This window comes from Egretta garzetta, unplaced genomic scaffold (genome assembly GCF_000687185.1).
Source record: "Egretta garzetta isolate BGI_Z169 unplaced genomic scaffold, ASM68718v1 scaffold233, whole genome shotgun sequence".
Lineage (NCBI taxonomy): Eukaryota > Metazoa > Chordata > Aves > Pelecaniformes > Ardeidae > Egretta > Egretta garzetta.
The window spans coordinates 520,329-544,626 of NW_009259194.1; the positions used below are offsets into that span (position 1 = coordinate 520,329).

The 24,298-nt window shown below is 44.8% G+C and overlaps 1 protein-coding gene across 1 annotated transcript in view; it reads left to right on the forward strand.

The window, feature by feature from the left end:
• Positions 1-21,525, forward strand: part of LOC104123520 (zinc metalloproteinase-disintegrin-like NaMP) — a 25,353-nt gene extending 3,828 nt beyond the window's left edge. The window contains exons 4-23 of the mRNA XM_035891385.1: positions 1,897-1,975; positions 3,733-3,809; positions 5,006-5,201; positions 5,665-5,727; positions 6,135-6,206; positions 6,788-6,957; positions 7,697-7,781; positions 8,975-9,105; positions 9,944-10,121; positions 10,655-10,744; positions 11,948-12,143; positions 12,928-13,030; positions 13,626-13,782; positions 14,434-14,514; positions 15,565-15,643; positions 17,149-17,239; positions 17,597-17,690; positions 18,113-18,190; positions 19,173-19,238; positions 19,341-21,525. Coding sequence (XP_035747278.1) covers positions 1,897-1,975; positions 3,733-3,809; positions 5,006-5,201; positions 5,665-5,727; positions 6,135-6,206; positions 6,788-6,957; positions 7,697-7,781; positions 8,975-9,105; positions 9,944-10,121; positions 10,655-10,744; positions 11,948-12,143; positions 12,928-13,030; positions 13,626-13,782; positions 14,434-14,514; positions 15,565-15,643; positions 17,149-17,239; positions 17,597-17,690; positions 18,113-18,190; positions 19,173-19,238; positions 19,341-19,373 — 2,119 coding nt within the window. The 3' untranslated portion in view covers positions 19,374-21,525. The remainder of the gene's footprint in view (positions 1-1,896; positions 1,976-3,732; positions 3,810-5,005; positions 5,202-5,664; positions 5,728-6,134; positions 6,207-6,787; positions 6,958-7,696; positions 7,782-8,974; positions 9,106-9,943; positions 10,122-10,654; positions 10,745-11,947; positions 12,144-12,927; positions 13,031-13,625; positions 13,783-14,433; positions 14,515-15,564; positions 15,644-17,148; positions 17,240-17,596; positions 17,691-18,112; positions 18,191-19,172; positions 19,239-19,340) is intronic.
• Positions 21,526-24,298: the final 2,773 nt, after the last annotated feature.

Consider the following 24,298-nt stretch of genomic DNA (forward strand, 5'->3'; position numbering starts at 1 on the left):
CTCTGTGGGGCATTCAGGATACAAAGACACAGGACTTAGGCTCCTGTAAGGCAGAGGTATTTTGGTAAACACAATCTTTCAACTCCCATGAAAGAGGAGGGGATAGAAGGCATCACGCCACTGTTTTGGCAATGCGAAATAACTACACAGGCACACGACTCTACCGCGATGGAATGACTTGCCCATACCACTAGCTCTATTCTGCCATTTATTTCCTAAAGAGCTGAAGCCACTGAATGTTTAAAGCTTTCATATTATTTCCCAAGATTTCTGTGTCCATGGATATTCCATGGGTTCTATTTGTTGTACGCTGGTAGACACCACAGAGAAGAACAAGAGAAATATCCATGCAATGGGGCTGTCTTGGCTCCATATGCTTTTCAAAAATGGAAAATAGTAATAAGAAATTCAATCAAGGAATCATAGAATATTTTGGGTTGGAAGGGACCCCCAGAGGTCATCTAGTCCAACCCTCCTGCAGTGAGCAGGGACACTGCTAACTAGATCAGGTTGCCCCATCCAACCTGTCCTTGAATAATCCTTGATAATTCAGCTTCCAGCACTCCCTACCTTAACACTGCTGTTGGACTTTGAGTAGTATAAAATATACTGGCACTGACAAAATGCTTTATGGAACTTGAAAGCAAGGAGAACTCACTCCCTTGTCTGAAGAGATCAACAGCTTTTAAACGGGCCACGCAGAGGGTGTAGAGAAGCAGCGGGCTCTGTTACGGGACAACGCATACAAAGAAAAGGCCAAAACTGGACAGGGCAACACAAAATAAAGCTCAGTTGTGCTTTTCCGCTTGCTAGCTCCGCCATAATATTTAACATGGGATCGAGCAAGTCTGCTTTGGTAGGTACTTTCCTAATGGCTGTGTAAACACAGTAGTACTGTAATCAGTTCATGTTTAATATAGACTATCATTAACTGTTTGCCCCTGTTCTAACCTAATCTAAATATCTGGAGGGGGGGAAGGGAAATTATACTGTACTTTAAAAAGAAATAGGTTTGTGGTGGTTTGGGCTAGTTGCCCAAACAGAAGTGAATGTAGACTTGCTTTGCTGCTCGCTTTAGTAAGACTACAACCCTGGCTTAAAGTTAAGCATCTGCTTAGTGCTCTGCTGCATAGGAGCCTGAGTGCACAGAGCCTTGCAGGATCCGGCCTTCCACAGCAAGTCGCAGACATGTATGCTGGTAAGAAACCCAAAGGCACCCAGTGGTGGAAGAAATACAGTAATTTATTCCATAGTCATGATGCCCTCCATTGAAGGTTCAGGAACACTTATGTGTCCAAAACCAGAGTTTTATGTAGACAGAAAAGAAAAATCAAGTTCAGATAGAATGATTACAAAGGTGAGAACTTGCGCTAGCACAGTTATAAAAAAGCTGTGAGCAAAAGAATTGGTAAATACAAAATAAATGTATATTAGTGCGGTCTCCGCACATGTAGAACAGAGCAGGCAGCTTTCCCAGTGACCTGGGCCTTTGCTGTTTATAATCAGTGGGGCTGAACCGGGAAGAGAACGGACGGAACCATTTCACACGCCCTGTGGAGTGGTGGAAACGTCTACACAACCTGGAGGCCAAAAAAGGATCAATACTGTATATGTAATTGTACATTTACTTTCAGATCTACTAAGAGATTAGTTTATACCAATGAAATAATTAGACTTTAATTGCTTTCTTATTTTAGAAATGTCCCTTTGTTTGAGTAAGGATTACAAACGGGAAGAATTCCCCACCCGGCAGCTTTGCTTCCCTAGTTTCTCGATACTAATAATAACCTGAGTAATCGTGTGAATTCCCTACATACTTTGCGTATTATGTAATTGCCTCGTTTCTAGATGACTACAATTTATTTTGAATAATGATTGCGCTTGACTCTTTTGCAGGCACTTATTAACTAAAGACTATACTGAAACAGTTTATTCTCAAGATGGTCGACAAATAACAACAAGTCCTCAGATCAAGGTAAATAAAAAAGGGTTTCCTTCCCTCTTACTTGCAGTCTTGGGGAGGTCCGTATGAGACTCGCGGGTCCGTGAAATAACAGCACATATCAGACAGAATGAAAAGATTTTAAATCAAGGTTCTAAGCGCTGGAGCTTGGGATGCCTCTGAAGGGACAGGGAAGATGTGACGCCTAGCTTTGGCAGAGCTACGTTGATTTACACCTCTTGGGAATCAGAGACACAACACAGTTTGTCTTTAAGCAAGACGTCCACCTTTTCACCTTAGTGGCTGATGAACACATCATCCGAGCTGAATATCTCTCTTTTGTCAGGAAAGGGAGTGGAGCCAGGGCCATTCCACTTCCTTCTACCTCCTGACTTTCATTCTGCGCAACTCCCGGCCTTGCTTTTACACCCTGATCTCGGGGAAATCATAGATTCAGATAAAGACACATTTCCTCCCTGGCTCACGTTACCACCCACGCTCACAGCAAGTGCGCTGCAGGTTGCCCCAGGTGGATTCTCTGAGCCATGACAAATCAGTTACTCAGATTCAGACACAAAGGAAGTCACCGTAGAAATTATTTTTTAATTAACTAGGCACCCCCGGGTCTTATCTTCAGGAAAGCTCTCACCTGAAGCTTTTGGACCGATGTCACGCTATATGTTTTAACACATGTAATTTGGAATACAAAGCCTAATATTCCTTGTCATGGAGCAATTTGTGGAACAGGAGGATCATGAGTGAAATAAATGTGCGTGAAGAATTCTGGGTCGTTGTTTTTGTGGAAAAAGATGCCATTTCTGATTGCAACAATTACTTTCAGTCCCTGAATGGATCCTGTGAGAGCAAACAGCACCCACGCCTGGTTAAAGGCAATCTCAGGCAGGCCTGCCTGTGCAGAGCGCTGAATAAGGCAGTCCTACACCGAGGATACTTCATTTGACCTCAGGAGTGGTTTCTCCTGTATCCTCAAAAGATGGAGAGCACAATTCTCCGCTTCTTTCTCTAGTAATTTTCAATTTTTGGCATCTTTTACACAGTAAGAAAACGGGCAGGTTGTGATGGAAGGAAGACAAATAAACGGTGAAGGGAAAACAAACATCCATGAGAAAACAAAAGGCACAGTGCATGCAGGTTTTAACGCTGTTAGAGGCTTCTCAAGAAATCTATTACAGAAAATGCTATGGGTAAAATTTTCCACAATACCTCTGTGACTTTGAAGTCTCTTTGAACACAGAAGTGTTCATTAAGACCTCAGATCCTTAAATCAATTAAGTCATGAAAATTTTTCCCCTAATCATACGTTTTAATATAATACATGCATTTTAATCTCATTGAAGTTAAAGCATTTAATTGTTGGGTTAATATTAAAGGGTGTTTCCCTGAAATTTGGCCACAATAAAAATAATTCAGAATGGACCTTAATTCAGCAGAGCACATCAGTATACGCTTAATTCTGAGCGGTGAATATGCGTATTCTGATTTTCACGTACTGTTGTGAATTGGCCAGAGCACACCATGATTGGATCGGTCACAATCTGGGTCACTCTGTGTTGAAGGACAACGATAACAGCACCGTAGCAAACACGGAGATGGTCACCGGCTTTTTTTAAGAGCCTCCTCTAATGGGAGATTTCCTCAGACAGCGTAGCTTGCTGTAGCTTGTAGCCAGAAATGCAGCTACGTCTCCTGAAATCCCTGGATCTAGGCCAAGCCATTGCCATCAGTGAGACGTGGCCCATTTTGACAACATATTTTTTCTTTCTAAACAGGATCACTGTTATTATGAAGGTTACATTCAGAACGATGCCGATTCCATAGCAAGCATCCGCGCTTGCAAAGGTTTAAGGTAAGACAGAGGCTTGGTTCCCAAAGGGTACCACTGGCAGAGCGCACATTTTGAGGGTACATTTTTCCAATTTAAATAGAATCAGGATTTAAATAAGTGGTGTTATCTTTTATTCATGCTTACAAGGAAACTAGTTTACCAAAGGAAAAAAAAAAGGGGGGGGGGGAAGAAGAAAATTTACCTTTCTACTTCAGTTTTAGAGTTTATAAACTGGAAGCTAAAGGAACAACTATATCGATAAGTTTATATGGCTAATTCCATATTAGATCAGGTTGTAAATCACAGCATTTGGTGGTGCTTACAGTAAATGTTTAGGGTTGATGCTTCTAAAGCTGTAGGAAGCTAGGTTAGACATTAGGAAAAATTGTTTCAATGAAAGGGTTATCAGGTGCTGGAAGGGGCTGCTCAGGGAAGGGGTCGAGTCCCCGTCCCTGGGGGGATTTAAAAGCTTGGCAGATGAGGTGCTGAGGGCCAGGGTTTGGGGGTGGGGTGGCAGGGGGAGGGGAAGGGGATGATAAGCTCTGCTGACACTTCAGGAGGAAGCTACATTTTATTTTCAGTGCTACAGCAGTTACAGGGTCAGAAAGTTCAAGCTGTTGCATGAAAAGCTCCGTTAGAAGAATCTGCTCATTTGTGATCACTAAGACACAGTGGCATGACGTAAAATGGCAAGAGGTGGCTGATAAGTCTGAGAAGCTGCAGCAGAACATTTTCCCAGTGCTTAGTGAGGTTTTGCCAAACCCCCAACCTTCTTGAACAACTTGTGAGCTCACATGTTAACACAGAATGCTTATTTTGACGTTTGCTGCTCAAAATGATTCAAAACTCTTAATTCCTTTCAATATTTCAGCTTTTTTTCTCAATTCAAGATGAAAACATTTATCTTTGAATTCCCCACTGAACTGAAATTCTCTTTTCAATCACCTCTGTTAGCACAAAACACCAAAATTTAAATCTAATTCCAAACCCAGTTTCCTTTTGGCTGACAGTCTCCTACTCCTACTCGCCTGACCAGCCAGAACTTCCAATTGACTCGGCAGCTTTGATTTCTGCCTTTAAATTGTTGTACATGCTGACAAACGATTCCGCTGCATCGGTGTGTGCAATGGCCCCTATGCTTCGGCTAAATGCTGGTAGAGATAATGCTGCTATCTTGACTTGGATTCAGAAGATCACAGTCTAATTCATTTTCCTAGTGGATATTTTGAGACCCGTGGTCAGAAGTACCTTATTGAACCCTTGGGAACTTCAGATAGAGACGAGCATGCGGTCTATAAGTATGAGAAACTCGAACAAAACTCCATAAAAACCTGTGGTGTGATCAATAATACCTGGGAATCGGATTTAAGTGACCCCATCAATGACCTCTTCAAGTCCAGCAACAGTCCAGAAGTAAGTACACACTTAAACAACAGTCCAGTAAGTGCATGTCGGAAAAGGAACTCAGGCCATAGGAAAACTCTGGGAGTAGCCTAAGTCCCACTTTGTCTGGTGGCACCTCCAGAAAAGTTGCGATCATGGAGTGAAGCATAATCGGATCTTAGAAACCAGTGCAAAATCTCACAGATCTGAGATTTCAGAGTCATCGCCTGAGTTAAGCTGTCCTGCATGTACCAACAGGTGCCCAGGTGCATCCTTAAACATCTAAACACTTCTTCCTGTCTAGCCTACCTTTCATCATTTTAATAATCATTTTAATATCTAGCCTACCTTTCATCCTTTTAAAATAAGACTCACACTCTAAATTAAATGACGTGGCTAAAGAAATACCCTCATAACTACTACATGGGTTCAAAATTGCAAGGGTTGAAACTGCAAAGGCCTTAGAAATCATTTAAATGTGTCTTTTCTTCAGCTGAAGGCATACCTGAAAGCTAAAAAGTACCTGGAAATCTACATAGTTGCAGACAACTCTTTGGTGAGTACTGAAATGATTTTTTTTTTCCCATCTGACCAGCTAGAGGGGAGCTTTCCAAAGCAGGTTCTGCTCAGAGCCCTGGGCTCCTGCTACAGTTATGGTGCCATGCTGCATTTTACTTTGGCTAGGAGTAGGATTTCCTGATGTCGATTGATTTTGAAAATCCCACCTGTAGATGACGAGAATTCAGAAAACACGGGGCATTGCCTGCACATAGATACACATGCACCCTACACATAGACACACATGTGAAAAGGGCCCGATCTTGAAATACATTGCCTGATAAAATAGTACGTTGAGAAGACAGTAAGTAGACGACGCACGGTGTGGTTTGCAATATCACCTTCTTCTCTGATAAATCACTTTTTCCCTCTCCTTCTCCTAACATACTCCATTTACTTTTTTAGTACAAGAAGTACAAGGAAGATGTCAAAACTGTAAGAGAGCGAATATTCGGGATGGTCAATTATATCAACACGGTAAGAGGAAATACAGTGAAGTTACAGTGAAACAGAAGTTACCATTTTTGTCTTTTGCAAACGTCATTAATTTTCATCATTGCATGTAGGAAAGAATGAAAACTGAACATCACTGTAATTTATGAAACAAATTTAACAAATCTGTCCATCTTATCCTATTCTTTGTCTTCAGATATGAGATTCCTACGAATTCAATTCTTGTTAAAGAAAGGTGTAAACTGTATGCTCCTAACAGCTGTCAAAGTGAATGATTTAAATCCTTCAAAAAAAATGAAGTGATTTTCAATTCTTGATTTCTTTTGCAAGTCAAATCTCTTCCAAAATATTGCTGGGATTTTCAAGTCTTCCGCAACCATTTTTTGAGCTGGTTTAAACAGGGCGGGGGAGAAATAAGGCTTCATGTTTCGTTTTGTCTTTTTAACTTTTTCATTGCAACTTCAAAGTGCGGAAAAGTTTAAATCAGGTCTGGAGTGGACTTTACTGCAAGTGACAAACGCAAAGCAATTACCAGGGTAAGCGTTCGTTTCAGAAGTCTTCGTAACGAAGCTCAGTCTCACAGCACCACTGTTTCTCTGCTGCAGGTTTATAAGGCCATAAATATCTTTGTGGCTTTAACTGGCCTCGAAGTCTGGACGGACGGCGATAAATGCCTGCTGAGCCGTGCTGCGGGATTCACTCTGGACAGTTTCTCCAAGTGGCGTCTATCAGATTTATTAAAGAGGAAAAGAAACGACAACGCTCAGCTAATCACGTGTGTATCGCTCTGCTTCCTATTTGCATTTACGAGCACATTAAAGGAGTTGGTTCTTTAAAAATTAGCCACCAACCCATCTGAGACGCTGTCCATACTGAGCCAGGTTTTGTGCTTTCCAGTACCGGATTGTACTAACTCAAGGACAAAAAAGATAAATGCACGCTCTTGTTTCTTGCTTTCATTTTCTTCACAGAGCACGATTACCTGCCAGGACGTAGTATCTAACTTTTCTATCGGAATCCCTGCAAAAACAGGCAATGTGGACTTTTGCTACATCTCGGTCTCTGCTTTCCCCTGCTCTGGTCGCAGAGCGGTTGAGTGTCCTGAAGACTGCAGCGCAGTCGACAGCCGAAGGAGCCACGAGATTAAGTTTAGTGGCTGGGAAATGCACGTTGCCAAACTAAACCAGCACTCACTTCGCTGTTCTGGCTCACGTTCAATGGCCCTGATTCATCCAAGCACTTTGCTACATTTCGAGCACGTCATCCAGCTCTTTACACTCAAACAGCTGCTTTAAGTCTGATGAACAGCAACGTAATGGAAGTAAAAATGTAAAATGAAAAGCATATTCAATTGTTTTCTGATTTGCTGTGATCTTAAGCACATCCTCAAATATGTATTAGATCAGGGATGCAAAGCAGAGCTGGAAATGATGCTTAAAGCCTTCAGCCCTGACCTCAGATCTGCTTCCTGCTCACATCACTGCATTTCACTCTGCCCTTCTTCTTCCTTACAGAGGCTACGACTTTGAGGGGACAACGATTGGATTAGCCTTTCTAAAATCCATATGCAGTTCTGCACATTCTGCAGGTATTATCCAGGTCTGATTTCTTTTTATTTTATTTTTTTTAAAGGCTTTTTCTATGTTTCTTACTCAACTAGCGAAGAACGTTTATGAAAATTACTGGGTGGACGACACTTTCAGTTCTCTGTCTGGTTCACATCATTATTTTGTTAGACTGTAGAAATTCCCAGCCAGAGATTTTATTTTAACTGCAGTGCAGAGGGTAAAGAAAGCACCCAAACCCCATGGTATTTGTGTTATCTACACGCCAGCATCAAACTCCGACACCTGTATTCGGAGTACCAGGCCCCAACAGAGTCAAAAGGAAAGAAAGAAGTGATTTTGTGCCTCCACCTTGAGGTTCCCGGTTTTGAGCAGCGAATCAGTTCTGTGATAACGCATACCATCAGCTTAGCCCCTGAAGTCCCAAAGTCCTGTACTGAAACTTCAGCCCAAACAGGAACACGGGTCCAAAGCTTTACCAACAACACTGGGAACTCAACTGCTGCGCCCGGCTGCAGAGAGCTGGGCTTGCTGGTGCGAGGAATAACCCACGTGAAATTCCAGCTTCCCCACACCGTAAGGAAATCCTAGGATGACCCTAAAACCAGAACGCTTTTCAAGCTGCAGGGGGATGCCGTGCTAGAAGGGTATAACCTCATGTCTCGTGCTTTATGCGTTTCCACTACCACCTGCTGCTTATAAATCTGGATTTCACTCAAAAGAGCAGGACTTTTCCTTTCCTCCCTCCCACCAAGCAGCACAAACCACCAAGCTAGGAGCGAAGATGGAGCACAGCATCTGCCTTTCCTCTCTGTGTACACACAGCGCCGCACACAATAGTTACCTTGGGGTAATGAGTAATAATTATATCGCACCCGCGTAATTATCCTAAGCACAGAGAGCGCTATCCAGAGAGGGGATTAAGGGTTTCAGATGTTCAGTTCCCCTTACGCTCAGTTGTTACTTGGCAGCCTAACTTCCTTGTGTTTATTTAAAACCTAATTATACCAATTTACTCATGTTCATTAGCAGCAGCACCTCATTGCTATTATAATATGATCCAGCATAAACTGTGGCATAGATGCATGCAGGGATCGATCTTTATGTAGCAGTGAGGATAATTTCACTTGAAGAAAAATGGTCCTATCTCTTCGCCACATGGCTTCTCTGATGTTCCCACTGTTCTAAAATACTCATAGGAATAACAGCCCGTTCTTACCTCTACAGGATCATAACATAAACGAAATTGCAGTTGCGGCGACCATGGCACACGAGATGGGACACAACCTCGGCATGAATCACGACACCAACGCCTGCGCATGTAGCGCTAAAGTTTGTATCATGACCGATACCGTCAGGTAGGAGTTTGGATAAAAGGCGCGGGTGTTCATGCACGGGGCAGTTAAGGATGGGCTTTGAATAAGCTGCCAGCTTCCAAAATGGACTGGTAACTATTTTTGTTCTCTGAGATTCCACTCAAATTATACAAAAAGAAGAGAAAAAATGAAGAAATTCCAGGCCCTTGTAAGATATTCCAAGATGGATCTCTTCCCCCACCCCTCAAAAACCAAACCAAACCCCACTTTTATCACTTTTGGATAACAGTAGCTTTGCATGTGTGGTGGGGCCTCCGCATGAAATCATAAATCAGTTCTTCCTTATGATGAAGCAGCGTGGAAATGCTGCGGTATCTCAGATGACAGAACTTGTGCAAGATTTACCTAAAGTTTATTTCTGTTCTCGACCCTGAAGATGCCTCCTCTGAAAACCCCACAAAGTGCCTGCACCTTCACTAAACACCCATTAGATAGGAATTTAGTCCAATTTTCATCTCTCCTTGAACACCCTGAGCCTCTGCTGAACAGCCCAGTGGAAAACTCCTAATGCCTGGAGCATCCAGGCACAAATTGTGTAGACCAGGCTTAAATCTTTGAGACGTGGGATTTATGACACGCAGTGTTTACATCTAGCATATTATTTTTTTCTGATCTGTTTGCTTCTGCTTCCTTTTTTTTTTTCCTGGTATTTTTCTGCTATAAGGAGATAGCCATTGTATTTACTAATACATGAATTTGGAAAAATGGTTGCACCCGGTAGTTAGGGGGACGTTCACTTGCTTCATTTCTCTCATGAAGGGATATTGCTTCTCCTCGCCTATGCGATCCTAACACAAATCCTCTTCCTTTCTCAATACAGTTCTATCGTCCCCAAGAAATTCAGCTCTTGCAGCCTCCAAAGTTTCGAGAAATACATGTTGAGTGACATGCCAAAATGCTTAACAGACATGCCAGACCTGAACAGCATCGTAGCACCTCCATCCTGCGGAAACGGCTTTGTGGAAAAGGGAGAGGAATGCGACTGTGGTACTCCAGAGGTATCTGCATAACCGGGAATAAAATAATTCTTAGAAGAGGCAGAGAGTTTTATTCAGGCTGTACAGTAGCTGGTTTCTGTTAGCTTCTGAGGTGGCCAGTTCAAAGCTAGCTGAAGTATTTCTGTAGAAACTGTGGTCATGAAATTGCTGATCTGCAACGTAGCCAGCCCTATAAAACGTATGCCAAATGGTGGGACAGATGACGGCATGGTTTGTCACGCTGTGCTGACAGAGGAACTGAGAATGGTGAAAAGCCAGACGTACAGAACCATCCCGGCAGAAGCCAGCTGCTTCCCCACACGACTCCTAGCAGCACTTGCATAACCAAAACCGCTTTGTATTCGTTCGGCGCTCCCTCACCATGGCTGGCACGGCTTCTAGGGAAAACGGTTTCCCAAGAAGCCAAGCGCAGGTCCAGGACACCCTTCCCTCCCTCGATAACCGAGTAGAAGGGGGTTCGCTGAGAGCGCGGTGCAGAGGGGACCGAACGCTGAGGCAGCGTCCCCGAGCTCTGATTGCCAATTTTGTCCCAGGAGTGCACAAACGACTGCTGCGACCCCGAGACGTGCAAGCTGACGGCAGGTTCCATATGCGCACAGGGAGAGTGCTGTGAAAACTGCCAAGTAAGCCTCCTTTTGGTCTCAAGCTTCTCCTATTTTCCCAGATATATTTTTTTTTTGGCCATGAGAGAGGAGTAATACACCTTTCCAGCAATACACCTTTCAAAAGAACCAGTCCTCTCTACTTGTCCCTGGGAACAGATGATAGGATGAGGGGGAATGGTTTGAAGTTGCGCCAGGGCAGGTTTAGGCTAGACATTAGGAAAAACTTCTTCCCCAAAGGGCTGTCAGGCTCTGGAAGGGGCTGCCCAGGGAGGTGGTCGAGTCCCCACCCCTGGGGGGATTTAAAAGAAGAAGAGATGAGGTGCTATGGGACAGGGTTTAGTGGTGGGATGGCAGGGGTAGCTTAAAGGTTGGACTCGATGATCTTAAAGGGGTTTTCCAACCAAAGTGATACTACGATTCTATACTTCTATGATTCTATGATTACTGACATAGCATGTAATGACAAGGGCACTTCCTCCATTGAGGGCCACAAAAATGATCCGAGGGCTGGAGCACCTCTCCTATGAGGACAGGCTGAGGGAGTTGGGCTTGTTCAGCCTGGAGAAGAAAAGGCTGCGGGGAGACCTGATTGCGGCCTCTCAATACCTAAAGGGGGCCTATAGGAAAGATGGGGAAAATCTTTTTAGTAGGGCCAGCTGTGACAGGACAAGGGGTAATGGTTTTAAACTAAACCAGGGTAGGTTTAGACTAGATATAAGGAAGAAGTTCTTTACAATGAGGGTGGTGAAACACTGGAACAGGTTGCCCAGAGAGGGGGTGGAGGCCCCATCCCTGGAAGCATTCAAGGCCAGGTTGGACGGGGCTGTGAGCAACCTGATCTAGTTAGCGGTGTCCCTGCTCCTGCAGGGGGGTTGGACTAGATGACCTCTAGGGGTCCCTTCCAACCCAAAACTATGATTCTGTGATTCTATCTCAAGTTATGCCACAACTATCAAGTCACTCAGTCTTTCAGCATCCTGGGGAAAGGAGCGTTCCAGTTACCCACTTTCATGGAAAGAAAAGCTGAGGCACAACCAGACAAAAATCTTGTCAAGTGTCATAACCAACTCTACGTTAGATACGGATCTGGCCCCTCGTGCAATTTGTACAGCGAGGAGGAGATTTGTCTCCCTGAGTTTTTAGCCCTCCAGTTCAGTGTGATTTTCAACCAGCATGGAGGAGCGGTGTGTTAACCGTGGCTTTGCTTCCCCCCCACTTCAGTACAAAAAATCAGGAGCCGTTTGCCGAGCAGTTAAGCACGACTGCGACCTGGCCGAGATGTGCACCGGCTTTTCCGCAAATTGCCCAGCGGATCGATTCCGTGTGAACGGACACCCCTGCAACTACGGCAAAGGCTATTGCTACATGGGGAACTGTCCCACCCGAGAAAACCAGTGCAAAGCTGCTTTCGGACCAGGTGAGTACACATTAGCATTGAAAAAAATCGAGTTGCCTCAGTCAAAGGATAGAGCAGGGGGTAGGCTTTGACTGCTAGCACATGGTCATTTACAAACCTTGTAAATCAGGAGCGGCGTGTCTATATAAATGACTTCTAGTTCCTAGCATACACTTTATTATTTAACACTTGAAGTGATTATAATCACGCGAGCTGAAGCTCAGAGCGTGCAAAGTTTTTCTAGAGAAATGGGAAGTGGTAAGCGTACTCCTCTTTTGCACAATGCTTTTAAGACAACTTCGGAAGAGAGCTAGATGAGTATTCTTTGCTTGACAGGAAGAGGAAACATCTGTATTTCAAATGAATGTCCAAATATAGCACGCCTTTATGTTTCTAAAGGTGCGTGGTGGCTTACCCTCTTCCCAATCCTAAACCATCTCCGGTTCTATGTCCCTTCTCTTAGGCAAGGTCTATTGGTTTGTACTGGATGGAGGGAGAACACCCAGGGTAGATTCTGCTGTGTGTACACAAGACCAGGTTGGACGGGGCTGTGAGCAACCTGATGTGGTTCAAGGTGTCCCTGCAGGGGGGTTGGGCTGGGGGACCTCTAGGGGTCCCTTCCCACCCAAACCATTCCATGATTCTATGATTCAAACTCACGGATGGGGTGCCAGGGTCAGTTATTTAGGCCCATGGGTAACTTCACTGGGAAAGGCCGTTTCCTAAACAGGTAAAGGAAATGGAGTACGCGTAGTTCTCACAGGCAGCGAACCGAAACCAATCCCATCGTATTTTCCTCTTTCAGAGGCTACTGAAGGTGCAGCTTCCTGTTACCGGATGAACGAGAAAGGGGTATATTATGGATACTGCAGAAAAGAAAAAGGTAGTCACGTCCCGTGTAAAAAAAAGTAAGCACTGTGTTACAGAATTTGCTGGGATTTGGGAAGAGAGACCGTCCCTATTCAGATAACAAGACAGAAGCAAAGAGTGCTCTATTTTAGGTGGCATGATTGTCCACGTGTCCCTTCTTTTTATTCAGTTTGTATATTTTAGTATAGAAAATGCTGAGAAAACTAGTTTCCAAATCACAAGATCAGTCTGAGAAAGAGCAAGTGTGCACACATATATGTATATATATGTATATGTGCAAGCCTGCTTGTGAACATGACTGCATGCGTGTGCCCACGTGTGCGGGTAAGTACAGGGAAGGGATTTTTGGACGGGGAACTTGAACCTCACGTGAACCTCCAAAGTTGAAGACAGGTCAGTTAAATACTCATTTCCGCAAATTACCGTGGGCTCCCTAATAAGCTAAAGAGGAATTAAGAACCTGCCACCTTCTACTCACAAACCAACCTGAAAACACCACAAATCATAATTCCCCTTCTGCTATTTCTTTTGAGTTCCTGTATGGACACAACAAATTCAAGCTGGAGGAAAAACCAGCTCAGATAGTTTTGCTGTGCCATGTCGGTGTTCTAGCAGCTCCTGTTCTCCTTCCAGAGATATAATGTGCGGGAAGTTGTTCTGTAAGGGGGGGAACGAGATGCCTCGGGATGGGAGCCTGGTGACATTTGACTCCTGCAAAGCAAGTTTTCCTGGAAATGGAGAAGTAGATCCAGGGATGATTCTCGATGGAACGAAGTGCGGGAATGGGATGGTGAGTAGAGAGAAGCTTTTCTCATTTGTCCTGCTCTTTCAGTCTTGCTTATATCATTAGCTCTTTTACCAGACAAGAAAGATTTTAAACAGGGGTGACTGCATGCTAGACTTCTGCTGATGTGATTTGCCATACGTTCTGCCTTATATCTACCGCAAGTCAACAGAGCAAAGCAAACAGGAACTGCGATCGTTCCAATTTCCTTATGCTCGACTGCGGTCGTCTTATTTTTCAGTGACACAAATATACGTGGCAGCAGAAACAATACCTTTGTACAAAGGGTTAAAAGATCCTACACATATTACTATCTTTAATTATTTCCATAATGGATGTATTAGGCATCACCGAATGCTAGGTCTAATTTCTTTGCTCTATATTTCTACCTGGGGGAGGCGGGGAGGATGAAGGCTTGAAGAGGAACAGAAAGCAGTGATGTCTGTACATCTTTGTCGCTCCTCCTGGCTATAAAATACCCAAAGGTTGAATGAAAAATTATACCCACATATCAAACTCCTAATATAGGTTTAAGTGATTTGCAGACCCGTTTCTGTGCCTCCTCTTACTCTTCATCACTTTACACAATTATGTGCAAGCTCTGCGTGTTCTGAAAGCTGTAAATCACTTTGGTAATGTTCGCCCTGTACATTGCAGGTGTGCAGCAAGGGAGAATGTGTTTATGCTGAAGATGTCTTTAGATCAACCAACTGCTCTGCCAAGTGTACTGGACATGCTGTAAGATATGAGCATTTGATGCTATTAACTTTAAAAAACCCCAAGGAAATTACGCGTATCAGCTACAGACCTCAGTGGTGACAGTATTTAAGTCATCAGGGTAGGCAGGTGCAAAAGTTGTGGAGTTAGAAGCTTCCTACATTTGTATGAAAGCAAATCCAACCTGACACAGCATCAATAGTTTTGCTAAGATCACAGGAGATCATAGAATCATAGAATCATAGAATGTTTTGGGTTGGAAGGGACCCCTAGAGGTCATCTAGTCCAACCCCCCTGCAGGAGCAGGGACACCGCTAACTAGATCAGGTTGCTCACAGCCCCGTCCAACCTGGTCTTGAATGTTCCCAGGGATGGGGCCTCCACCCCCTCTCTGGGCAACCTGTTCCAGTGTTTCACCACCCTCATTGTAAAGAACTTCTTCCTTATATCTAGTCTAAACCTACCCTGGTTTAGTTTAAAACCATTACCCCTTGTCTTGTCACTGCTGGCCCTACTAAAAAGATTTTCCCAGTCTTTCCTATAGGCCCCCTTTAGGTATTGAAAGGCTGCAATCAGGTCTCCCCGCAGCCTTCTCTTCTCCAGGCTGAACCAGCCCAACTCCCTCAGCCTGGCCTCATAGGAGAGGTGCTCCAGCCCCCGGATCATTTTTGTGGACAAAGGTTCTGTGCCTGGCCCTGCCTCTGAGCCACAGGACCACAGCTATTTGCTTTCAGGTCATCTTCTGTTTTGGGAAGATAATTGCGCTCATCTTATTTGACCATTCAGGGACCTACAGACGTAAAGACCAGCTCTGCTGCCTTGTGCCTTGCACTGTAGCTTTCACTGCAGAAACCCCAGCAAAAGGCACACGTAGCAGGCAGTCGGGCCAGTCCTGTACAAAACTGCTGCTCTCTGTGCTAAATTTTGGTCCAAGTGAAATGAGGGGGGGGTTCCAGACCCAGCTTCAATAAGCTTCTCAGGACCCTGATCCAGAGCCACTGAACTTTTATGACACGACAGCTTCGCTCACGTTTCCAACCTGAAGATATTCCTGGCTTTGTGCTTCCTTAGGTGTGTGACCACGAGCTGCAGTGCCAGTGTGAAGAAGGATGGGCACCACCAACCTGCGGCGGCTCCTCAGCGGTTTCCAGTAAGTGCTGTAGGGCCACGCACTGGGCACCACCATCCACTGGCTGAAATGAGCTGCCTGAAGGCCACGGCAACAGCCCTGACTTGCCCTGGGTGCCAGGCTGGTCCTTTGCAAATATTGCACAGTTGGGGCTCTGATTTCCCCGCATCTATAAGTCACTGTGGCTTGTATGAATGACTAGAAAAAGCTGTTTTTCTTTCTGGCCTGACAGAAGCGATACACCCAGGAGATTATTTAGAGCTGTAGGCTTTTCCTTTCTCCATCCTAAGATAACGAGCACACCACATCAGCTCCCTGTCACATTTGAGTGGAGGCAAGCTCCCAGGGATTTCCCTGGGAGGGAGGTGGGCAAGTTCATTTCTTTATCTCCTGCATGGAGCTGGCCTTTAACTGATCTACCTCGGAGGGAAAGTACTTTGTGTACTGATTTCCACGTGTTTGGGAGAAAAAAATTTTAAGCTTCTCTTATTAAATATTTTTGTCCTCTCTCCGCACTCACTAGAGCTCAACACTGTGGCTTTCAAATAGTTTTGTTGAAGGAAAATTGTGAAGCCTTAGCTGTATACAGTGCTGTTGTGGTTTAAGCCGGCAGGCAGCCGAACACCACGCAGCCGCTCGCTCACTGCCCCTGGCCCCCCAGTGGGATGGATGGGGGAGATGGGGGAGAGAATCGGGGCGGGGGGGGAAGTAAAATTCATGGGTTAAGATAAAGACAGTTTAATAGGACAGAAAATGAAGGGATGATAATAATAAAAATGATAAAAGAATATACAAAATAAGTGATGCACAGTGCAATTGCTCACCACCTGCTGACTGATGCCGAGCCAGTGTTCTGTATGATATAATTGCTCACCACCTGCCAACTGCAGCCCAGCCCATCCCCAAGCAGCGGCTCCCTGGCCAGTTTCCCCCCAGTTTCTATATTGCACATGACGTCATATGGTACAGAAATACCCCTTTGGCCAGTTTGGGTCCCGGCTATGCTCCCCTCAGCTTCTTGTGCATCTCCAGCCTTCTCAGTCGGTAAAGCATGAGAAGCTGAAATGTCCTTGACCAGTGTAAGCACCACTTAGCAACAACTAAACCATCAGGGTGTTACCAACATTCTTCTCGTACTAAATCCAAACCACAGCACTATGCCAGCTACTAGGGAGAAAATTAACTCTATCCCAGTGGAAACCAGGACAGTTTGGGGTAACATCCTTTGAGAAAGAAGAGAGGGATGACAGTGAAATGATCTTTGAGGATGGACGGAAAGGGCTAGGTTTAGTTTAGCCCAAGGGCATCTCAAGCAATAACCAGAATCTTCAGATATGGCAAAAATGGCAGGAATACATTCCTTTCCATCATCATTTGTGAGGCAGCCATAAGCTTGAGCAATAATGAGGACAAACAGGGTCTAGACCTCGAGAAAAAAATTCCCTTGCCAATGGTCGTGATGGGAAATGGCTTCATAACAGCGGATCTTTTAGGAAACAGTAACTTGTGTTCTCTCACCCTGACAGGCTTCGCCATCATTGCTGGCGTGCTGGTTGTCCTCGCTGTCGCAGCAACTGCAGCAGTGTTACTTATTCGCTTCCGAGTATTCAAGAAGAGGTAAAATGCTTACCCCCATTGAGGAAAAAAACCCCTAAAGCCAAGCAACTTCCCGATAGGTTTTAAGCTGGGATTTTCAAAGGGGGTGGAGGGAATTAGACACTGGAAAGCCAAGGAAGTTTGGTCCATGAAGTTTGTTGAGCTGTTTCATAAATCCCATAGTTGGGAGAGGACGGAAGACTTGATGCTGTAGCTCTCAAAGATTAATCCTAAATAATTAAACAAGGGGGAGAAAGAAAGAAAGGAAGGACACGGCTATATAACACACCAATAGGAGTAAGGCAGGCATTCAACTTCAGCAGGGTTTGTTCACTTCAGCCAGCCTAAGATTTACACTTATATGTAATATCTCTATAGCTACCAGAACAGGAGGGGACGTGGAGCCACAAACCACGTCTTTGTGGATCAGGAACACGGAGAACACCCTGTCCTGGTGGCACCTGCCCAGAAGGTAAGAGCGGGGAGGCGCTGGGTAGGCTACAGTCTCCCTAGGACTGTAATTGAGGGGTGGAAACACCAAAATTCATCAGCCAAAGTGCTCTACATTTCCAGGAGGGCTTCAAAATGCTTGTCTAGGACTGAGAGGACAGTGCTGTGAATCCCAGCGTGAGGAGGGAGCGGAGAAAGCACATGGCACAAAGTTCCCGAGTAATCTGTCTGCAGCTTGTTAGCGGCATGCAAAGAAAATCCACAGGATAAGGGCTCCCATCCAATTCAACTGTTCCCTGTTTTCAGATGAATGCATCCTTTTCCCCCTATTAATGGACTTTTTATGTAGAACACAAGCCTGCACGTTCCCATGGGAACATGTGGACGCACACATACGCAATACATACATAGGGTCAATATGATTTATATTCTTTTCTTTTACAGCCTGTCATAAGGCCAAAAGGTCCCCCACCTCCTGTTCCTGCTACCAAACCGACCCCTTCTCACACAGTAGAGATTTTTGTAAGTATAACCCTGCAACTTTTCACATCCGAGTTGCCAATTAGTATTTTCAGCTCCTGAGTATGATTAAAAAAAAAAAAAAATCACAGACATTCAAACCACATATTCTTTATGGTGGGAGTCACCTTTTTTGCCATGTAATCCTAAACTCAACAAAATAGTCTTAATCTGTGCCAAGGAATCCTATACGCCATCACAAGCACCTCGCATTGCAATAGTGCATGGAGTCCAAACCAACAGGGATCACAGGTGTAAGCACAGTGCAAATGATGAGCATCTTTGCTACTACAGACATCTGCAATGGTCCCTGTATCGCGGAGATCTGGTAGTCTCTAAAGATGCCACCTGTCAGGGATCTCCATCAACGTGCATCTCTCTCTCTCTGTATATATATAATTCTTAAAAAAAATATGGAAACCAGAGGAATACGAATATTTGCCCTTAATAAACCCAAAGGATCCTTAAATGAAAATGCCTCCCTCAAATATTTACCATCTCAGCATTTGAGCCCCCTGCCCACCTGATACAAGGGTGTAGAAACCATCTTCACGCTAGCAACTTAATTGCATGGTACTGCCTGCATAAAGAATGACGAATCAGGACCAAAAAATAAAATAAAATAAAATTAAACCCCGCCACATATCATCTTGATTATAAAATGACATTTAAATCCTCCTGTCTTCAGAGATGCTTTCCTCAACGCGCCCCTTGAGCATGTGGTCAGCTTTAGCTTCCTAAGCAGTCTGTTTAAGCATGGATACTTGAGCTACAGATGAATTTACACACTGAGAATAGTTCAATGGTCTTCTGAAACAGGAGTTCTATACCCCTCACATATTTATATGATTGTGCTTTCTTGTATGTGGACAGATGAATCTCATTCACACACACCCCCTCGCTTTTCCACTAGGAAACTGCTCTAATAAATGAAGCCGCTCAGACAGGAAAGCTTCATGACATTTAAACTACATTTTTGTTATAGGCACCAGAGAGAAAACCTGCCCTGCTCCCAGTGCCCAAAGGCAAACCTCCACCTCCACCTCCAAAGGTAACCGGAGCTCTGATGTGAACAGCAATTCTTTCAGGATGTAATTCATTGAAACGGCACCCGGCACACTGTGATTTGTTTAACTCTTTCTTTTCCACCCAGGCTTTAAAACCTCCAGTTAATCCCAGAGTGTGAAGCTTCTGAAGCAGGGCTGATCAAGATACCTGAAATTTTCAGGGACAACTTCTTTGTCCCTTGATTCCTCTTCTTTTGGCAATGGCAACCAAGATAGTCTTCCTGTTCTCTTTAAAAAAAGAACAACTGATTGACAGCTGCTTTGAAAGAAAAAGTTTGGTTTTCAAAGAGCAAGGAACTCTTTGGTGATGACCTCAGGCTACCGTCCAAAAGGAAACAAAGCAGAGTCGCTACTTGTGCTGAGGTGTAGACTGGGAGTAAGTTATGAAAGCTGCTCAACACATCCTAACTCCTAGGGCCACCACCGCAAGATGTGGCTGCACTGGGATGTCCTGCATCTACACTGCGTTTCTGGGTATGGACCTGGGAAGATCAGGGAAAGGATGGCTACTGTATGTTGGTAAATTGTACACTTTTTCCTACATTTCTGGATCTTTGCCAGCCCTCTATTCAGCAACAGACCAGACCTTCTCCTTCATGTGCAAGTTCCAAGGTCTGGAAAACACCAAGGTCTGGAAAAAGAAAAAGCCTTCCTGCCCTCTGGAGAAAAGTTTGTGTCCTCAAGGCCTGAACTAGCCTTGGAATGATAAGATTACGCACTGGAAATGCATTGATTCTGGAAAGATCCTTTCGGATCAGAATCTCACCTCAATCCTTAGATTACCTGCTAAAGAAGGTCCCTCTGTTGAGTAGGTACAGCTGGAGATAGGCTCAAAAGCAAAGCGCGCAGGAGTCAAACCACTTGCTGCTTGCAAGTGCTCCCAGAGCTCAGGCTGTGCCAGTTTAAGAGCTCCAGCTGCCACCATTGCACTTGGACAAAAAAACTTGGAAAAGCGCAGTCAACAAAGCCCTTAATCATTTATTTCATTTGCCCCTCAGCTCCAGAAATATCTGAGTATTTCTTCCTTCCAGGATATACACACCTTGGTGTTTTAGTTTAATTGCTCTTGCACCGGGGTGTGTTATTGTAAAGTTGCTAATGAGAACTAGGCTGGGCTCCGGGGTTTGTTATTGTGGGACAGCGTCGCAGCGTGAGGCTTCGCACACCGGTTTACTACTGAGGGGTTCTTCATTCCTTCTGGCCTGTTGGCATCAGCACTGTTGACACTATTGGCCTGCTGGCACAGGTCTGCATGATACTGTTGGCATGGATGTTGATAATACTGCGAGGGTGCTGGCGCTGATGCTATTGTTACCGTTGGCACTGATACCGTTCATGTGGTTGGCATCAATATTTTTAAGTTAAAGCGCACAGAAGTGTTTTTCAAGGAACAAAAATTCTACTGGGGGGAAAAAAAAAAGAAAAGAAAAAAAAAGAAGAAAAAAAGAGAGAGAGGAACAAAATTGCCCTGAACCCAAAGTACTCAAGATTTTATAGATGTTCCAGTTTGAACTGGACTTGGGTTTGGATCAGGATCAAAATGAGAACACAGGTCCAAATCGATTACACTGTGGCTCAGGAAGGCAGTTTCCAGCCCTTGGGCATAGTGGCTTTGCCAGAGAAGACCGCATGGCAGCCAAACTACCAAAACAAGACCTGGGGCCCTGGCCCAGCACCGTGCATACCAACCTTTACCGGCTCTTGGTTCTGACCAGGGCCTGTTAGGACTTTTAATAAAGCCCAATGCTCAGAGGGCCTGAAACCTCCTACTCAACTTCTCAAATGTTCACAAAACCAGGACAACAAACCAGCTCACACCTGCTGAAGCCCCGACCCACGTAATCCTGTTTGGATACCAAACACAGAACTGTACAGTTACCTTTCAAATGCAGAGCCCCGTTCTTTACAGGGACCGTTACTGCAGCCCCATCTTCTCCGATACAGAAATGCATTTAAAAAAACCCCAATTTCTTCCCTTGAGCTCAGCTCGCTCTGAGGTTGCCAATCAAGTGCTGCATGCTCTGCAAAACACAGATGCGATGAAACTACAGTCTTCAGTTTCTGGAGTGAGGTGGGTTTTTTGGTTTGAGAGAGATTTTATTGGAAGAGCACAGCTTTCTTCCACTTTGGGTAACTGCTGCTTTATTTTAGTTGGTGTCATGGTTTAACCCAAGCCGGCGACTGAGGACCATGTAGCTGCTCACTCACTCCCCCCCTGGTGGGATGGGGGAGAGAAGTGGAAGGGTAAAAGTGAGAAAACTCGTGGGTTGAGATAAGAACAGTTTAATAATTGAAATAAAAGCAAATAGTAATAATAGTAGTAGTAATAATAATAATAATAATAATAGAAGAATGTACAAAGCAAGTGACGCACGATGCGATGGCTCAGCACCCACTGACCGATGCGCCCAGCCCGTCCCCGAGCAGCAGCTCCCCAGCTCTATGTGCTAAGCGTGATGTCATACGGTGTGGGACACCCCTAGGGTCAGTCGGGGTCAGCTGTCCCGGCTGTGTCCCCCCCTGCAGCTCCTTGTGCCCCCCCAGCCTCTCGCTGGTAAGCAGAAAAGGCCTTGGCTCTCTGTGAGCCCTGCTCAGCAGTAAGGAAAACAGCCCGGGGTCCAAACCCAGCACAGTCAGATATGGATTTTAATCTGTCTGTATTTGACTACGGTGTAAAGATTCAGAACTTATTTTTTTATGTACTGTAATTAATGTATTTACAAAGATTTCTGTATTAAAGTATTCTACCTAAACTGGAGGTGGTTGTTTTGGTTTTTAAAGGTCATCATTTGCACAAGAAACACACGACAATAGTGCAAAGTGGAATCCTCCTAACAAATCCCTGAAACTCCCAATTGGGACCAAAAAGATCATTCACAGGTATTGCCAAACGCTGCTAAGTTAGCCAGTAAAGGTGAATTAAATTTATATTAAGTGTTGACAAGATATCACATCACAACTTTTCTGCTGCCTTAAAATCTATTTCTTCATGGTTTCTAACCTCTTCCACTCTGTGAGCACTCAAGAGCACTCAAATCTCTATATCCTTTTGCAAGGATATAGAGATTTGAAGCAAACTGAAGTCTAGAGACTTGCTTTTTCTTAATTACCTTTCTACAACTCAACTCCCAAACCATGGAGCTTGGGCTTCCTTTCTCCTGCAGCAAATCTGCCTGACCCATGCGGGCTCAGACCTCCTTCATACCTGAACGCTTTAAGCAAAGCCTGCACCCCAGCACCCAAGCAGAGCGCGCACGCCGCACTGAGACCAAGCATCCATCTACTTGCAGTAGAAACCTAAGAAAAATATGTAAGAGCACACACTTTATGATTTACAGCTTTTCTTGGCCCCAGCATCCATAGGACATAGCATCCCCCGCGATGGAGCACACCTTCTGCGGTTCCAGCCAGGCCTTGCCCAAAAGGGCTCACCCGGGGGTACCATCTGTTGTTCCCTTATGCAAACGTGACATCTACTGTTAAAAAGCCTCTACTGCAAGAGGAAAGTGAACCCAAGAAAGCTGAAGACCTCTTCAGCACTCCAATTGCCAAGAGCCCGCAGTAGGTAGCCCCCGAAGGCTAGTCCATCATCAGAGGCATTGCCCTCCAGTCTCACGCTTTTCGCTGAATTGCAATAGTTTGATCCGGGTCCAGCTGCTCCCTTATTCCTGGTTCAGGGTCCCTTGCTCAGCAGGACTTGCCCCACGCACGGTTCAGCGGAGCAGCAAGCCCACCTGTGGCATCACACAGTAAGACCCAGAAGGGATTTTGGCACAGTGCCATCGCCACCAGCAAATGAACATTGAATTTGTGTTTGCTACGCAGGAGCCATGTGCCGGACCCCTGTCTTGCTCCCAGCCCAAAACCAAAGCAGTTCACCACTGGTTTTGGGGTGGGTTTTTTTTTCTAGTATGAGTGAGTACTCCCCTCCTCCATCTCTCCTTACTCCATAGGAAAACCAAAATGTCTTTTTTTCCCGTTTCTTTTTAATCTCTACATTTACCACCCTGTCTTCCCTCCCTCCTGTGAGGGATGGTGTTACCGCGAGCGAGCAAACCCTTTACTCTTTGCACCCCCAAACCAATCTTCACTGTGAACCATTTTGGGGGGGTTCTTGAAAATAAGCTCCATCACAACAGACCAGTTTCCTCAGGAATTCTTGCCTGGCCCTCTGAATTGTCCACTTTGCTGTGCAAATTCCACACTGGCCATTAGAGGGCAATAGGGCATGGAAAAGAAGTTTTTCTCACTTGCTATCGGATGACTGCTATCACCTCGAACGAATCAATTCTGATTTTACTGCATCCTCTGACCTTGGGCTATAGATTCAGGAGACATTAACAAGGACGCCATCAGCCAGGAAGGGGGGGGAGGTTGGAGCACGTTCAGATTTTCAGACACAGAGGCACCAGGCAACTAATAAATAGGCTAAAGCCAACCCTTCAAACGTGACACCACAGGCAGGACATGCTTTAAGCTCTACCCAGCAAGAGGCAGTCCTAATTGATTCGAGGTTTTACTGACCAGAAAGCAAAACGTTGTCCTACCAGCCCTTATTTAAAAGAATAATAAATGTCATTTGTAACTTGAAATTAAGAATTTTCTTCCCCTTTTGCTTCCTTGGCCAGTAGATCTTTCATAGCCTCCTAGCATAAATCATTACCATCCTAACAAAGAGGTGAATAAAAGGCTGCAGGTTGAGTCCACTGATGCGCAAAGCTGTGAAAACTCATGGAAATATTGAAGATTTCTTAGCTGACAGACCCTAAGAATTCAGACCTTACTCCTTGTCTACCACCCAACGGTCCTCCAGTGCCACACAACGAATGGCTCTTCCTGTGCTGGCCCTTGCCACTGGCAGATCTCACCAGTAAATGGGAACCTCAGCCATCAGCTACTTAGTGTTATTTACCAGGGGTTGAGAAGTGCCAGTCATTAATCATCAGTTTATTGATAACTTCCCGAGTACAGCATTGCTGGTTGCTTCTAATCTTCCTCTGGTGCCGAGGAAATGGGAGGCCTGGGGAAAAGAGCAGGGCTGGCT